Genomic DNA, 18,176 nt, shown 5'->3' with positions numbered 1-18,176 from the left:
AATACCAGGATTAGTTTTTTATTGAGCAGTTTAAAAGCTGCAGTAAACAGAGACAGTTTCTAAATTGTTCTCTATGACTCCTGCTGTGTTTGCAGTCGCAGTCATGCTGTGATGCTGATATTTAGATAATAATTTGAATTTAATCTAATGTAATGAATCTAAAACCTTTGCACAGTCCTGTGTATTTAAAGCCTCTTAAGAAAGCAGGTTTGAGACTGTAAACCTTTAACAGAACACTTGAGTTTGACGCTGCAGCGTGGAGTTTGAAAATTAATGAATAAATGTTTGATGAAATCCTTCAACTTTGTGGAAGAGCAGCAAAAACTCACTCAGCACCATTTTGAAATAATTGTCCTCTTAGAACTGCACATGGAAGGTAGTATCTGACAGTATATCCTTGAAATAGATTTAATTTTAACTTCCCGCCTGTTTTAGGAAGTGCCTGACCTATAAAAAATGACTAATATGAGCCTTTCACAGACACAAAGGTATATTTTTTCCAATCTGAACCTACTTATTTTACAGAATAGACAACAATGCAAAAAAAAAATACGTGCATGTATTTATGTGTGTTTATTTTCGTTATTTAAATTCTATATATTTGTATTTTTCCTTTAAACTATAGGTATCTATTAAAAAGTGTATTATTTAACTGTCAAACACTGTATTCCAGGTAATCAGTTTTGTTTTCAGGCCCCAGAATCCATAAAAGACAAGAAAATGTTCTCAGTGTGAAAATCAATGACACTAGATTTTCTGTGGCAGGTTTTAATTTCCGTCTGACACTTGATAGTTGTAACAAACAAACTGACAGAATACTGAACACACGGCAAACAGACAGAAAAGCTCAGTTCAACAGGATAAAAAGATAAGAAACAACGAGAACAGCAACGCCAAGACTTTTTTTAAAAAAGTGATCCCCCCACAATCCCTTTTGAAGTCAAGTCCATTGTACGATGAAGAGTTATCATCGTATCAAACTGGTGTCAGTGGAGTGTCTTCTCCAAAAAACCACAGGAGCATGATGGTGGTCTGTGATCCTGTTGTGCAGATCCATGTTATGAACACCAGGCCTGAGCAGACGCTCTTTATTTTCAGCAATAACATAGAGAGGGAAATTATCTAAAGGGTTTGTCATTTTTTAAAATAGCAGCAGAGAAAGTACGAACACTCACAGAGGATGGAAAAGTTTGGCACAACACTTTCACCTCGGTTTTCAAACATGACAAAATACAGAAACGCAACACAAAGTTTACGGATACAGCAAAAAACGACTTCACTTTCATGATCCAAGTACACATGAAGGGAAATTATAGCTTTTTCTTTTTTAAGGAGAGGACAAATAAACCCATTGTTTATTCGATACAGAGATTCACAGCACACAACACCAGGCATCTATCAGCGTCAAATGAGGGACACGTAGCGGGGGTGTAAATAACACGTTCACGCAGGAGTAAGGCCATAAACTAGGGTTCAGTTCGTTTCTAATCAGATTTTTATGATAAAGATTCTTGTTATTCGTCAATTCTTTTGAGTGTTTGAGAGAATATCAAATATTTCAGGAAATACTACATTGACAAAATAATCCCAAGTAATGAACCACTTACTAGTTTTTTCTGTCCCTTTCAGCTTTTTTCATCATATCTGGAATTTGCTCAGTAGCCATTATTATTTATTATACAGCTCTTCTCTCTAAGAAATGTGCTGAACGTTCTGTGGATCATCAGATGGGATTATTTTGGTCAAACTGGCTTATTTACACATTTCTACACTTTGGCAATTCTTTACAAATGTAATTTTAAAGATGCAAAACACATTTAAAATTTGTTAAACTGTTTCAAACTGTAAAAAACAGCTCAGTTATTTCACAGAGGAAACATGTGTTCGATCTAAAATGTCACCTCATGCACCTCATTCAGTCTTTTCTGTGAGAATCATTTTAACTTGAGAGACAAAATGGTTCAAATGAAGACGATATATATAAATGTGTGTTTAAGGTTAAAAAGGCAGGAAAGAGAAATCATTTCTAGACAGTGACTGGGCGCCAAGAACTATTTCCACATTTGCATATTTCACCATTTCCCTCCATTTTTAAACCAGCTTCAAGTGAAGACTTTCAGTTTCCGTTCAAGTTGAACATGAACTGTTTCCTCTTGTGGTTGTTTGGATCACAGTGGTGCTCTGCATTTTGGCTTCTAGGCCCCAAAATGTCCACTCACGCTCAAGATAAATACACACATTGTCGTTTTTTTGCGTTTCATTTTCCTTCTCGGCCGTCGATCCTCGCCGAGTGGAGGCAGCATGAGGAGTTGCAGCTTTAGATTTTTCCACAGAACAAACAGCACCAGTTGCATTCACACAAACAGGATCATACAGTAGAAAATACTGCATGTATTTAATTTCTTTGAAGGAGAAAGGTATTGTGTGTATTTCTTATTGTCAACAAATCCCACGACAAGACCAAAACCAACGAACTGATCCTAAAAGTATCAGCCTGATAAACTGATTCTGGGCCAAAGACCTTTGTCCAAAAACTATTATATTGATGATATCTCACTTTACAACAGTTTGGTACTTGAATGGTCCATTGAAGAGTCTGACACAGACACACACTCCTTTAAACATGTGCTGGAGCTTCAACTTTATGACATGTTCCTCCTTTCTGATAAGCATGGACACCAGATCTTCAAATGGCCCCAAGCAAATACACCACTTCCTCTTGTTTTTGTAATGTTTGCTAAAAATTACAGTAAGCCTATGGTTCTATCAATTTGTGATGCAATTAAAGAAATGTTTGATTTGTGTAAGCATGAATGGGCTGGAATGAGGAAGCAAAAAGATTTGAGGGACCCTTGATTTTGGTTATTTTCATGTGATTTGCCGTCAGTAGGAAAAATGTAGAATAATTCTGGATTCATTCTTAAATGAAAACTTCAAACCGTCACTTTTTTCATCAACCATCAGGTTGAGAACCACTTTCTTGTTTCTCCTCAGCGTGAAAACCTTTTACAGTTTCAGGTCAGGCTCACTTCATTTGTCAATCTCCAGTCAGAAATTTAAACACGAAAGAACTAAACATTTACTTTCAGCCTTGATGTAATAACAAGATATTATTTTCAAACATGAATTAAAAAAGACACTTTTCAGTCTCACACATTAAATCCAGCGATGTGATGTTGGCATCAGAGTTTTTCAAATTACACTGCGAGGGAAACTGTTTTTGATTTCAGATTTTTCGTCAAAAGACAAAAACACAAAACACAAACAAGACGGATCAAATTCAAGTAAACACAGTCACTTCTCTTCTTCTTCCTTCAAGCACATTTAAAAGTCAACAAAAAAAACAACCTTTTCACGATTTCACACTTTAAATTGACTGTGAATCTGTGGAACGTCGACAGCGTCTGAATCGTCCTCAGTACCTGCAGTGGAACATCTGTCCTGCTGTTAGAAACTATTAGAAATGCAGCGGTTCTGTCCGTATCTACAGTACATACAGGATGAGAGCGTGATTCTCTGTGCTCATATTTACAATCCTCTGCCACAGTAATGTCTCCACATCATCCGTCCAACCCGTGAGGCCCCTGGAGGACAGTCACCTTCCTGTTGACCCTGTGAAACGGGACATGATGCGTCCATTGTTGTAGTAGAACCTGCTTCTTCCTCCTCCTCCTCTTCGTCTTTACTGTCCTCCCGCTGTGCACGGTCACAGAGCAGAGACCTTGACGATGTTGCAGCCAGCTGAGCTCGTTGTGGTCTGGATAGTCTGGATGCCCGGGGCCGCAGGGTGACCAGGTGGAGGCCTCCTGTGCGAAGGCCCGTGGAGTCCGTCACCATCAGGGCTCAGAGCAGGCGGCGTCGGGAGGCTGATGATCGCCGTGGTGATCCGTCCGCTTTTGCAGTTGATCCTGCCTCTGTCGCTGGTTTTCTGGTTGAGGGTTGAACGACTAGAGAGGAAAGAAACAGGTTAACGTGGACTTTGCACTGAGTTATTTTCCCAGAATTTTCCATGGTCACATCAAATTCAAACCACTAGAGCACTGCTGGTATATTAATGCAAATAAACTGTGAATGATGATGAATGGCGCATCGCCACTTCCTCTCATTGTATAAAAACGTATCTCAAACATCCCAGGTACAGGTGTATTTATATATTTTCTATCTTGATGACGACTCAAAGCTCTTTACAAACAAGAGGCTGCATGAATGGACGTGCTCAGAGGACTGCTGGGTCTTGGCGGATGATTGCGCTGTGATGAGTGAGTCTTTCTTTTTCTAGTAATTCCACATTTTTGCATGTTGAATGATTTTCAAAGGGCTCTGATTCATTTTCCCTCTTTTCACAACTTCAAAAGGTTTTTGCTTTTCTCCTAAAGACAGTTCTCTGTTCTTCATGTTGGTTTATCCTTTTGAAACGACTAGTGAAACTCACGGCTAAAACCGAGAGTAGACATTCAGAGCTATTTAATGGTACAACAATGAATTGAAAAGACAACACCTTGGCAACAAGAGACAGCTTTCAGTCACATACTTTTGCCCACATTAGAAACGGGTTCGCTTTGAACTCTTGTCTCATACTCATCTTTTAAAGCTTGGGTTGGTAATCCTGGAACAGCCGAAAAGAGCAGGCTACACTTTGCAGGTCGGTAAGTGACAGACAGGTAGGCTGCCCATCATTTGATTTTTCATGACTGGTCGTGCTGATGACAGTCTTGCAGGTCAGACAACTTTATTTATTAATGATTATTGGGACATAAAGAGATGAAACTCTGCCTTTAATCTTCAAACAAAATATCTTGGAATTGGCTTTGTAGATCTTATTTTTTTCAAGGGGACCGAATGTCATTCACCATATTTAACTGATCCTCCAAGTGGAAAATATTGTGGCGGCTCAGCTTAAACCTCCCTCACAAATTTGGTATCATTAAGTTAACAATCTCCTGATCCTGTGTGTGTTTCTGCTGTTGAACTTCACCTGGCAGGGTGTGATGGTGCGTCACTGCACTGTATGTGGATGGCGCTGAGCTCCTGCAGGGGGCCATGGCGTGTCTGCACGGGATGGGACGAGGGTGTGCTGGCGTTTGGCAGAGCAGTGTTTCTCTTCGCCCTGCGGCCACAGCAGGTACCGGCTGAGCTGTCGTGGCTGGAGGTGGAGGGGCTGCGTGAGGGGTACGTCTGCAGAGACGTATCCAAACAGTTCTGCTCGTAGATCAGCTCGTCCACAAACGCATGAGACTGGAGAGAAGAGACGGGATGACGGATTATTGGGAGAAAAGGAGAGAGAGAGGAAGAAGAGAGGACAACGAGCAGTAAATAAAAGACAGACACAAGGGACTCGATCCCTGGAGCAATACATCACATTTTACAAATAAATAGACTGCACCAGATAATTAATAGCGATTATATTAATAACCTAATCGTAGAAGAATCATTTAAATACTGATACACATTCAAGCTCATTTATTCTGTTTGACTGCAGGGCAGATTCACTGAATCCCTGTGTGCGGATTAAACACTGTTTATAAGTGGAATGTGTCAAACTGGCATGTAAACCTTGTGAAGTGAGATCAACATCTTTCAGTGTAATTAAACTCCCTGGAGAATCTTTCTTAGATGTGTTGGAGGATTTTGCAGCTGCAGGGTAGGAAAAGTGTGGATGTTTGGAGTGATAAGAAATGTTTTTTATCACGGTGCAATTCTTAAATGACGATGAATACATATTTAATTGTTTAACACTATGAATGAATATGTAATTATTTACATACAAACACACAGTATCAAGGTAAAAGTGTTGTGACTGTAGTAATGTGCACTCACGGTGGTTTTCTCCAGGCAGTGCAGCAGGTGGTGGTGTTGGCTCTCTAACAGAGACATGGACTTGGCCAGCTTCTGCTCATCTTCGTCTGTACCCTGACACACACAGACACACAGACACACACACACACACACACACACACACACACACACACACACACACACACACACACACACACACACACACACACACACACACACACACACACACACACACACACACACACACACACACACACACACACACACACACACACACACAGACACACACACACACAGACACACAGACACAGATTAGTCAGGAACCTGTTGGTGTCGGCCCGTCACTAACTGAAGGCACTCAGTAACTTTGGACGTGGATAACTCGGTGCATATGAACATGTTGCTGAAACGCCTCTGTGCTACTTACTGAGGAATCTGAACATCAGTAATGGAAACTCAGTGATTCGATGCCTTCCTTTCGCCTCATGTGCCTCATTTTCTGCTGAACTCTCTTGCTTCATGCTTGTTGATTTCACTCTCATTTCCATTACGAGCAGGTAGCCAGCGACTCCTGCTGTTGGCTTTCAAATCATTTACTGGCCAATTATTTACATTACAGACCACATCTCTGCTTGGTGTGAATTGATCTCTCAGCCTTGGGCCTGCAGAGGCAAGTGCTTTGTTTACAATATATTTCCTCTGTGGGTCCTCTCTTGTGTCATTAGCTCTGTTATTCCCTTTGGTTTGGTAAGCACGCCCCAAATAACCTCCTCTCTCAGTTTATTTTAACTTAATATATAAATTTTCAAACTGTGATGTTGCCAGCTCTTACTTATCCTCTGAGTAGGTACCGCTGAGTGATAGTTAACGCTGCAGGCAGCTGAACAGTTATTGATGTTTGAGCTTCAGAAAGAGGAAAAACAGCCGAGTTGAGGAAAAACAGAGACATAAACTTAAGGAGCCCTTCTTTTTTATTTTTTGGGTATTTCTCCAAATGGGACTTGGTTTCAAAGCTCGGGCTCCGGTAAAGCTTCGTCTCCAAGTAATCACAACTGCCAAATAACATGAAAACTGAAAACAAATTAATTCTCTCCCCGCAGTGCACATTGTCCCTCAAAGGATTTGGGTAGGAGGCAATCCAGCCCAAGGACTCATCATTCAGATTCCGCACACATGAACAATAGAGAGATGTAAGCAGGAGAACACTACGCCCTCTGATGTCTCAATGTGTGGATTTACCCTCTGGCAAAGACGCCATCAGAGATATTTCCTTCATCTAGAGACTGAGACTTACTGTCAAGGCTCAGTTCTTCATCATGCGGGAAACGAAGCTGATCTGTAATGTGAGCCTGATCACGCTAACGCAATCACAAAGATGTGGCCGCTGAGGAGGAGTAATACATTAATGAGGGCAAAGTCAAGTTACGAGAATCTTCATTCTAATGTATGTGAGTATGGATCAAATCTGTCACGGCACATTCTGTGTACTTTTATAATTCATTATGGACATTTTTAAGTTTCTAATATAGACAAACTAATCAAAAGTGTGGATGTTTGTGGCTCACCCAGTGATAAAAATCAAAGAACTTCATCAAATAGTCTGTATCCAAAACTAATTCATGTTCCCACATTACCACCTTAGTGCCAGATCCACCATCTTTACTTTTCTGTTCCTTTTCTTCTGTAAGATCTTTTTGTAGTGAGTTAAACAAAGGACACCTTCCTCTCTCATGATGACTCGTGTCTTTTTAGGCTTCACAGCAGCCTGACAGTTTTTAACAAGATTTCCAACCATCCAGGGAGGTTTTTCTGTTTCAAAACAAGTTTCACAGGCAGATCTGTGACTCAAATTAAACGCAACTCCCGAGAGAAATTAAAACTTTGAATCGTAGTATTCAGTCCTGGATCAACGGTGTTCAGCTGACGGATGTTTTAAACGTCAGTGTGAACCTTAAAAATCAAATACTGTCATTCATCAGTCCTGCTCTTTGATTTGTAGAAGTACCCACAACGCGACAGGCACCTTAGGGTTTATTTGACATGGGGAAAAACTCACATTATAGTGTGTCACATTACAGTGATGAGACTTTTTCAGTAATGAGAAAAGTCATAAAATGTATTTTTAAAATGAGAAATAGGTAATAGATTACACTTTTATAGTAATGTGCAGAGCTTTGATCGTGATATTGTCCAGCCGTCGCTCTGATGCTCTGGAAAAATGCCGCTGTTACAAAAGATACGAAAATTTCCACTTGACTGAATTTCCATTTCATTACTGATTTCACTGGGTTCAATTTAAGAGTTGTTATTCCTGTAGTTCCACTTGTTATGTGATGTTTTTTTGGTCAATCATTTCATTTTCTGTATTGGTGAAAAACACTTTCCCTTCTGGCTGTTTCATCAATCAACAGTTTGTCGACCAATCTTCCAGAAAATGTAACACATCACAATAGAGGATTTTATCCATATCACTCATTCTTATAGCTGTGTCGATTTACTGCCATTTTCTGGTTCTGACACAGGAACATGCTCCGTCCCGACAAAGATCTGACTGGTTATCTGCTGCCAGTGAGCCCAACACCAGACCTGTTTGAATCACTGGAAACAAATCTGTGACGTGGGCAGTCTGGAACAGGAAATCCTGTCACTCTTAAGTGAAAGGTGAAAATTAAATAAACAGAACCCAGATAAGAGACATTGGAATTGATGATCAACCAATCACCCTCTATGATAATGAGCCTGTGATCTGGGTAACAAATGAGGAGCTGTCGAGGGCGCGGGCAGTCGGCCATCAGGGAAAACTGAAAAAGACCCGCAGTAAACTTCTAATTCAACTATAGGCAACGAGAGAGACACTCACTTTGTCAAAATTTACCCACTCACTCCCACCGCAGACCCACACAGTGCGACTGACTGACTGACAGCAGTGACACCACCATAATTTGATGTGCCAGGACGCTGGCAGCCTCATCACAGAGACGCAGAGGGATGGGGGTCACTCAGCACTCACAGATGGCATTTATATGATAATTCTAACCACTTCCAGACACCCATGAGCCTTCACACTGGACTCGATTAGATCCAAATGGATTTTAGTAACCATCTGCAAGGAGGGGAGTGTGTGACTGAAAGCAGGAGTGATGGAAGGCATGGGAAGGATATAGGCAATTTGCTCATGCATTACCAAACACATTTTTCCATAATGGTGACAAATATAAAAAAAGAGTAAAAGTTGAAGAAGAACAGTGGAGGATAGTTGATGAACATACGGAGAACAACATGAAATTTGAGGTAATAGATATTTGGAAGCAGAGAGTTGGATTATAAGATTGAATTTTATGTGTGCTAATAGGATGTAATTAGCTTAGCCTATAGCGTAAAAACTGAATTAGGGGTAAAGCTAGCCTGGTCTTCCCCAAAGTTCAAAACTACGCTAAAGCTAATCTCTAAAGTCACCTAAGTAATAGGGCTAAGCAATTAACCGAAAATGTATCGACATTTATAACTTCAAACAGACTTAATTTAGCTAATTTCGGTTAATTCGGTCAACACTTTCCCTAATGCGTGCATTCACTGTCGGGTTTAAAAGTTTGAAATGATATCAGGGTCGGGTTTAGTTCAGTCACGATGGCTGATCTATCTACTAAATCTTTTACCCTTTTGTCAGGCTCAGGTTGGGTTTAAGATCAAAGCAGAATGCCTTTCATGTTCAGGGAGAGTTCGGTTAGATTTCTCTCACTCTGTCGAGTTCAGACAGAAAATAGTGGCCTGACCCACATTCTAGTGTTCGTGCCCTGCACTGCCTCACTGTTCACTGGTGGAGTTTTGACGTTTTGGCTCCAGCCTCTTCTAATGCACTAATAGTCTAATTATTACCCAAAGCTTCTCAGCAAGAAAAAAACAGTAGAAACAATATCTGGTGTCTGCAATTGCCACTTTCACTGACTCGGATTAAATCAAGTCTAGGACTGAAAGATTTCCAGGTAAAGTACTTTGTGTGATTACGCTGATAACACCCACACAGAACTCCTCTGCTTTCATCTATGTTTCATCCCTGCCCTGTACAACAACAAGAACGTAATGGCTCCAGCCTCTGCTGCTCTTTTATTGCCTCTAAATAATTTTTAAATTATCTCTCGGTTAATTATGGCAATAATTGTTTGTCGTTTTGTATGTGTGTGTGTATGCAGATGCGTGTGTGTGTGTGCGCTCTGCTGTTGTGATGTTGCTGCTTCCACCTTATTGAGTAGCAGTGAGCTGAAATAATTAGTAGATGGGTGTTTGACAAGGAACAATTTGACAATCTCTCATGCTGGATTTCATGTCATGTCATTTTTAATGAACACATTTGAAATTACTTCCTGGTAATCATCTCGCCCACTTTGCTGTTGATGGTGGAGAGGGTCAGAGGTCTGTCTTACCGTGAGCTCCAGCAGCTCGTTGATCAGCCCGTTGCGTTTGCTCTGGATGAAGGCGTTGGCGCTGCTGGACTTGGCTATTCTTATCCTGGCCAGTCTGGATTTCTGGGCGTGGGAAGAAGAAGAGGTCAGAGTGTCAGACTGGGTGGGCGGGGGGTTCACAGAAGATGACTAACACTTTATTTAATGGTGAAAATCTGCCAACTCATCAGCCAAACTGTGTAGTAGTCGTCACAGCTACTACTGTACTGCTCTTCCCACCACAAATCGTTCTTTAACGCGTGAGATTGGAATTACATAGAGTTTTTTCTGTCTGATATTGTATTTTGCTATTTGGTCTATTGTGTTGTGTACATCTTTGAAGAGGAATCCTCCGTTTGTTGCTTTTCTGAGCTTACTTCCATTTCCTGTGTTTTTCATTTGAGTTCCTTGCCTGCATTGAGTGTCTCGGGACAGAGGGTGTTGACTGGATTCGGGACTGAAATATTACCCAACAACATTCAATAGATGGGCGATAATATGTTGACACCAAAACAGTGAGCCCATATGTGATCGTCAAACACTCAATTCCCAAACCATGGGCATTAATGTGCTGCTGGAACTGCCTCCACTCTTCTGGGAAATCTTTCCACAAGATTTTGCAACCTGGCTGCAGGCTGCAATTGATCCCATTCAGCCATCAGAGCAGTGGCGGTGTTGTGCGATAGGGTCCGACTCGCAATTTGTGTTACCGTTTCTCCCAAAGGTGTCGAATTGGGTTCAAGTCTTGGTTTCGTGCAGGTTAGACGGGTTCCTCTACACCAAACTCTTAAATGTATTTCTTTATCGACCTGGATTTGTGTCACACCGAAAACACAAGTTGATCAAAATTACCTATAATATCACAGGATTTTAGCCTTTTCTCAAAGGATGAAGAAGAGCCCAAAGTACACAAGAGGATGAAGACTAAAGCAGAAATGATGAAGGCAAAAAAATATCAAACATCCTTTTAGCTTTTGTCTGGAATCACATTTTGTTCAGAATCACATCTTTAACTGTGGTTTCTATCTTTTGAAGCTTTAGACCGTTGGACAAAAGACATCTGAGTATTTCACCTTGAAGAAGAGAAACCTGCAGTGGACATTTTTCTATGATTCTCATACCAAATAGACAAAACAACACTTTGCCAAGTGTCAGATTAGTCAGTGATTAAACTACAATGCATGTCTTCGACAAGGCCCAACAGTCCGCTATGAAACCACATTTAAATTCACTAGATACTGATTTTTATTTATTGCACACACTCATAAATACCAGTCCCAGTTTCATTACAGAAAGTTTTCAGCACCAACATTTAATGGGTAATGTCCTGACCAATACTGTGTCCTTCCACCAAGTTTCTCTATATTCATTTATATATTTTTTTCATTTTAACTATTGTATTCTGTTACTTCTTCATCATCTTGTTCCATTGATCCCATGTTATTTTACACTGCTGCAGTTTTTTTAATATAATTATTTCATATGGACCCCAGCAAGACTATAACACACTCAAACCAATGAGGATCCAAATAAATAATGAAGGATCTTGAAACAAGTTACAGGACCCCTCAGTTAAACCTGTCAAACTGATCTCTTTAAAATGAGACACTGAAGTTTTAAACTGAAACATAAATTGATACCCTAATCAAACATTACAATAAATTGACAAAAAGAAGAGAAACTACACTGGACATTATAAATCGAAGATGAATCCAAAGTGAATGAAACCAGGTACACAGATAATAGATGGTTTTCTGCATTAGTGCGTATTCTGCCTATTAGAGGCTGAAGAGTTTTTTCTCTAAAAAAGATTAAATTACCCTTTTTAAAACTTTTGGACATACTGTACATTCTCCTTTCTGAGAAGCAATAGAAAAATTATAGACCCTTTAACAATAAATATGAGAACAGAACGGAGTGAAGGACACAGAGAGAGACAAGCGGGAAATGAAAGAGAAATCATATCGAGAATTTCTCAAAATCAGGAGCATGTTAGGATGAGTGTATGTGATATAGCTCTGCCTCAAGTGCTTCTGGACGCGTAAGATGAGAGACGTCTTTAACCTTGTCCCACCGCTTTCTCTCTCTCGTATAAATGCATTTGAGAAACATGAGACCTGTGGAGCAATATCGGCTTCCGAGGCGTGCATCAAAAGTAATGGAATTAGCTCGGACGCTTCAGAAATACCTGTGAATGTGTGAAAAGCCAGAGACTGAGATGTAATAATAATGATTGTGGATGGACGTGTGCGGTATGTGAAGTGGAGAGCAGAAGGGGAACCTCTCGGCACAGCTCTATTTAAATAGTGAATTAAGTAAAAAGTGAAAGAGCTGCCTGATTTTCGTATTGATCAAAGCCTCCACTCGACACAAAAACATGACGGGAGAACTAATTGTGCGAATTGCACCGATGTTGAGCCCATGTCTCGTCTCGGAAACCTTTATTTTTTTAACCACATTCTGAACTGATGAAATTCAGACTTTTTATGAATCGAGAGTTGCGACCGAGTCAAGTTTAATCACGTTCAAAGTGTTGAGGCTGGTTTCAAGTCACAATGATTTAAGATCAACTCCCCAAATGGCTCATGAAGGTGTCACAGGAGGATCAATATTAGCAGAGAAAGTTAAAGGAGAGTTAAAGCTGAAATACCATCACGTATGCTGTCGACTGCAGATCAGGCCGCTCGCTCACAGCTTTTCATGACCTCCAAATACTAATTACCTCCGCCAAGCAGGTTATGTTCCCACCCCTGTCCATTTGTTTGATGGTTAGTAGCTTAATTATGAAATTTGAAAGTTTATTTCTTCAGCGACATGTTCAATATGTTCAGTAGTTAACTCCTTAACTGTTTCAGTTTATTTGCTCCACCAAGAAGACTATGTTTTCAGGAACTTGTTGGAAGGATGCGATATGGGTCAGGGAAGAACCCATAACATTTTGCTGCAAATTCATTTTTTATTTTTATTTTTATCACTTTCTTTAACATTGTAAGATAAGCTATTTTTCAACATTTGCACTGTTTTGAATAATTAATGGGTGTTGATTTAAAAAAAATCTGGCCTATTTACAGGACTTAAATCTTTCAGTGTGTGATATTTGGTGCAGCTTGACTGAATTAAAGGAGGACCATTGAGCCTCGGTGCAGGTATGTGCTCAACAGCGTGTCATAGTTTTGTCACGAAAAGAAAAAGTTTAACTATAATGACACAAGGAAGAGTACCCTTATATTCAATGAAGGCAAATTGCACAAAATTGGTGTAAATGTCAAAGCAGTTAGATGTTGCTCTCCCTATCTCTTCCCACCGTCTGGATCTGCGCTACAATTTAAAGGGTTCTTTCTTGGCCCACGTCTTGTCTTTCTGACAAATTTCATGGAAATCCTTTCAGTAGTTTTTGCGTAGTCCTGCTGATAAAGAGGGTAAAGAGGGTTAGGGGCTGAAAACACAACCTCCTTGAAAGAGGTAATGATTTAAATGTTGTCTATTTACGTTAGCATTGAAAGTATGATATTCGTTTACTGAATGATGACAGGAACATGTCAGCATTTTAGTTTAAAATCCAAAGTGCATTTGTCAGAGCTCATCTCTAAAAGTAAAAGAAGAGATATTTCACGGTTTGAGAAATTCTCTGATGTGAACTGCTTTTTCGAACTAAAGTTACACTCTGTCCAAAGCCTGGTGATAATGGATTCTCATAATTTGACTTTCTCATCTTTGGTCTTGGTTGAATGAGCAAATCAAGCCATTGTGCTCGAACATTACGACCCTCTGTCGGAGAGTGAGACAGCCAGTGTGCAGCAGTCCAGGGAAAAAGCACAAAATGTTCACTCTACTCAGACAAGTGAGCCTTGAAACTACTCCACATAGAGACCTTTTCCTCTTTATTCTTTCTTTCCTTTACTCCAATCAGCCTCTGTCACTTCTCCCTCCTGCGTCTGTCTCCCCTGTGTCCTCCTCCACTCTTTTCCCTCGTGTCCGTCCTTTCTTGTCCTGCTTCCATCGTCTTGTTTTGACCTCACGTCCAAATTATTTCCCCCGCTTTTTACCCCCTACTCGACAACCTGCCATCTCTCAGTGTGGTTCCACTTGACTTTGCTGTCCCATTACGAGTGTGACCTCAGTCCATTTACTTCCGCAAATCTCACCGACACCCTGGTGGCGAGTTCGCTGCACCGCTGATTTGTGCGGGAATAAAAAAGGAACCTGTCGTCTCCTTCGGGGTTTCGTCTTATCAGGGAATTAGGCACATTAGATCCGGGGGTTCCTGAGGCTCTGTGGGTGACTGAACATGAAGAGGAGACACTGTACTCCACTCTGAAGAGACACACACTAGAGGATTTAGTATAGGGGACGATTATCGCTACTGCCAATTTAGATTCTCTGGGAAGATGCGATGGGGACATGAGAGGACCGTTTTGTAAACTCAAATCCCCAGATGTCTACATAAGTGTAATGGGAGCCGGGAGCAGCCTGTTATTAGAGGAGCATGAAGAGGGATGAGACCCAGGGAGGAAGAGAAGACGAGCAGAAAGGTAGTAACAGAGGGAGGAAGAACAGACGAACAGGGTTAAATCTCCTTCTTTCCCTCTTTTCCATGTCTTTCTTTCCAGCATCGTTCTATAGGGAAAAACAAAGACCACATATGGCGATAGTAGCGGGGGTTCTGTGAATCGGTGAATAAAAGTAGCTCACACGTGCACATTTAATATGTTGGTGACTTAATAACCTTTTGTATATGGGGTAATTACTAGATAAATACCCAGTAAGAACAGAAAATTACACAGAGCCGTCGAGCAAAGCAGCTGCTCCTGCGCACTGAGCAACAGGTTTAATGTGCACCTGTGAAACGTGCCACACTCTCCTGAATGGGCAAAGCTTCCCCTCTGTGCAAGGAGATTATAGTATTTAGAGTATGTAGAGCTGCAACCAACCATTATATTTCCAATCGCAGCATAAAATGCACCTTTTTATACAGTAGTTTTTTTTGTATGAATTCATACCAACATGAATTCATTTATGTATTTCACTCATCTCCTGTATCTTTATTATGTTAATGATAAAAAATGCTTAAAAGCAACTTTCGTGTTGACGCTGGAGCTTGATTGGTCGGCTTTTATGTTTACTGAAATGCTAACCTTTACTTTATAGAATATACAATATAGAAAAGATGTGCTTTCATGATTACATTTTGAATTTCACCCAAAATTGTTTATTTTCTATGTCCAAGTTCGTCATATCTGGTTGTATTCATTTACTTTTATATTATTTCATTTGTAATAAAGTTAATGGTTAAAATGTAAAATGAACACAGAGGGAGAACAGAAAGGAAGTAACAGAGGAAGGAAGAACAGATGAGTAATATACATATCTCCTTGTTTCCCTCTTTTCCATATATATATATATATATATAGATGGATACATTGTCAGTATCAGCTGTTGGATTGTAAATGTTAAAATGTGTAAAATGTGTGATGGTTCTTATCCATGTTGGCTTCAATCTGTTGTATAAACTTTGAATCTTGGTGTTTATGCCAGCAGAAGTTCAACCGTCCTTAAAATGCTCAAAAATAAAACATTAAAACTCAATTTGATTACAATACAATAACAAATGGATGTTATGATTAGAAATTAGAAATTAGAAACGGCTAAATGCACCTTTCTCAACAACTCTACTCAGTTTGAGTTAATGCTATGATCCAGTCACTGCCCAGTCTACTGTCTCTACCTGACTCAGGGACCAATAGTGGCCTGATGCATGTGTCATGTGAAAGGCTCCTCCGTGACCACGGCATAAAAGAAAAAGCTGCATTAAAAATGTTAATTCTTTTTAATTTTCATTGAACAGCTCAACCATGTTTTTGTAAATTAATTCCTCCTTGATAGCTGCTTATGTGTTTCTCCTCTCCCTGATTTAATTGGACGGGTAAGCCCCAAGGAGCCGCTAACGCTAAAAGAACTTCATTAGCAGGAGTGTTACTGATGAGTTTTACTGTCCCGTTGTGTTCTGAGAAAGGTTTTACAACCACGGCCAAAAAAAAAAAGCCTTAAAATCTATATAAAATAACAGTTTGTAGCGAGAACACAGTCAGTGTTGGACATGGTTGTTTAGATGTTGAATCTGAATGTGAATATTACACCTGTGTGGCTCCTGTAGCCAGTCAACAAGTAAATTACATTCTCACATCACTGCAAGTTTTATATGGAGGATGAGTCTCAGCAGTCTCAGCAGTTTCTTTAGGTTTTATGCTTCACAAGCTTCAGCTACATGTGGGTCAGTTACCTGGATGAGAACTGGTGCTGCCAGATTACAGAGACCAACATCTGATCATAAGAACTGAATTTACATGTTAATCACTACTTACATGTAAACACCTTTCTCACAGTTTGAAATAATCACCTCCACCAAGGAGGTTAAGTTTCCATCAGATGTACAAAGTTAACCCCCTTTTCACCGTCTGCTCCTCGAGTGCCTTCAGATAATGAAGGTTGTGATTTTCATGTGATACAATGTGATTTTATCTTAATCAAAAGTTATTGGCAAAATGCTTCTAATTTAAAATGTGTTATTTTTGGGGAAAATAAACAAACGTAAAGTCTTCAAGATTTACATCATTATCAAGGAGCATTCATTAGGTTTCAGGTTAGATATTGGAGGGGGTTCAGTTGTTTGTTCATATTCTTACCTGCAGTAGGAAGCATCATGTTAAGTTAACTCATTTCTAAACAATACAATTCTTAATATGCTTTTTCATGGGAATGTAACAATAAACTCACCCACTCTGACTTTTTCCCCTGTGACACTGCAGCGATTTCATTAAATGCTATTAGAGGAACTGTACACTGTAACTGGTTTGATCCCCTAAACCAGTTTCACCATTTTATTAAATCAGACTTCACTCAAGATCCAAGCTGGGCCAAGGTGTGATGGGAGCTCTTCTCTATTGTGTTTGAATTTTGGGATAAAAGACTAAATCAGTTTTACGTCTGCTGGTTTAAAGTCGACATATTAATGACTTACAACCAGTCACATAGGATCCTCACATCACTATGGATCCAAATCAAAATGTCCTCCTCAATTAGATATCAGCAGCTGCTCTAACTTAACATCCCTCTTCTCTCGTGCTGCAGAAAGGTCAATCTCACTGGGTGAGTGCTGTGAGTGGATAGCTAACATTTGGTACTTGGATCTGAAGTGTGTGTGAGAGCGACAGGGATTGTGTGTGTGCATGTGAACGAGGAGAGTGTGTTAATGTGGGTCTGAAGGGCAACAAATGTCGTGTGTGTGTGTGTGGTCTGGTGTTAAAATGTGGTTCGATTGAAGGACAGCGATTTTCAGCTCTCACACGTTCCATCTCAAATCAGTATCACCTCTTTTAAAGTTTGTAAATGTGTCATCTGTACATTTTGTGGCGAAAAAAAGAAAAGTCCTCTGTAACCACTGCCATTATTATAATGATGAATATAAAAAAGACCATTGAAAGGTCTTTCAGGCAAAACCATTAGCATCCACCCACCCAGAGTTTTTAACACTTCAACCTCCCATTCACTCTCATTAGCTTGATAATGTCTAATAATCCTGCCACTTTGGTGTTTTGAAAAGAGTGCACTCTTAATGGTCAGGTTATTTGCATGTGCACGTGCTCAGTGGTGCACACACATATGTGACCTGCACACAACCTTTGACTGGGCCTATGAGCAGGTGGCGCAGCTGAAGACTGTTACCTTCTGAGCGCGGCGTTTGTCCGCTCTCTGGTTCTGGTGGTAGATGCGGCTGAAGTTGGAGACGATGACGGGGACGGGCAGAGCGATCACCAGCACGCCGCTCAGGGAGCAGATGGAGCCGAAGATCTTTCCAGCGATGGTTTTTGGCACCATGTCCCCGTAACTACAGGTGAGACAGACGAGAAGAGATGAGTCGGCTTAGGATTCACAAGGTCTGTG

The 18,176-nt window shown here is 40.3% G+C and overlaps 1 protein-coding gene across 1 annotated transcript in view; it reads right to left on the bottom strand.

The window, feature by feature from the left end:
* Positions 1-752: 752 nt before the first annotated feature.
* The window catches only part of LOC118102713 (potassium voltage-gated channel subfamily D member 3), a 75,347-nt gene continuing 57,923 nt past the window's right edge, over positions 753-18,176 (bottom strand). The window contains exons 3-7 of the mRNA XM_035149150.2: positions 17,958-18,120; positions 10,218-10,319; positions 5,818-5,910; positions 4,976-5,235; positions 753-3,947 (exon numbers count right to left, since the gene is read on the bottom strand). Coding sequence (XP_035005041.1) covers positions 3,707-3,947; positions 4,976-5,235; positions 5,818-5,910; positions 10,218-10,319; positions 17,958-18,120 — 859 coding nt within the window. The 3' untranslated portion in view covers positions 753-3,706. The remainder of the gene's footprint in view (positions 3,948-4,975; positions 5,236-5,817; positions 5,911-10,217; positions 10,320-17,957; positions 18,121-18,176) is intronic.

This window comes from Hippoglossus stenolepis, chromosome 3, assembly GCF_022539355.2.
Source record: "Hippoglossus stenolepis isolate QCI-W04-F060 chromosome 3, HSTE1.2, whole genome shotgun sequence".
Taxonomy (NCBI): Eukaryota; Metazoa; Chordata; class Actinopteri; order Pleuronectiformes; family Pleuronectidae; genus Hippoglossus; species Hippoglossus stenolepis.
The sequence above is the reverse complement of the archived record's forward strand: the minus strand, read 5'-3'. Positions and strand labels throughout refer to the sequence as shown.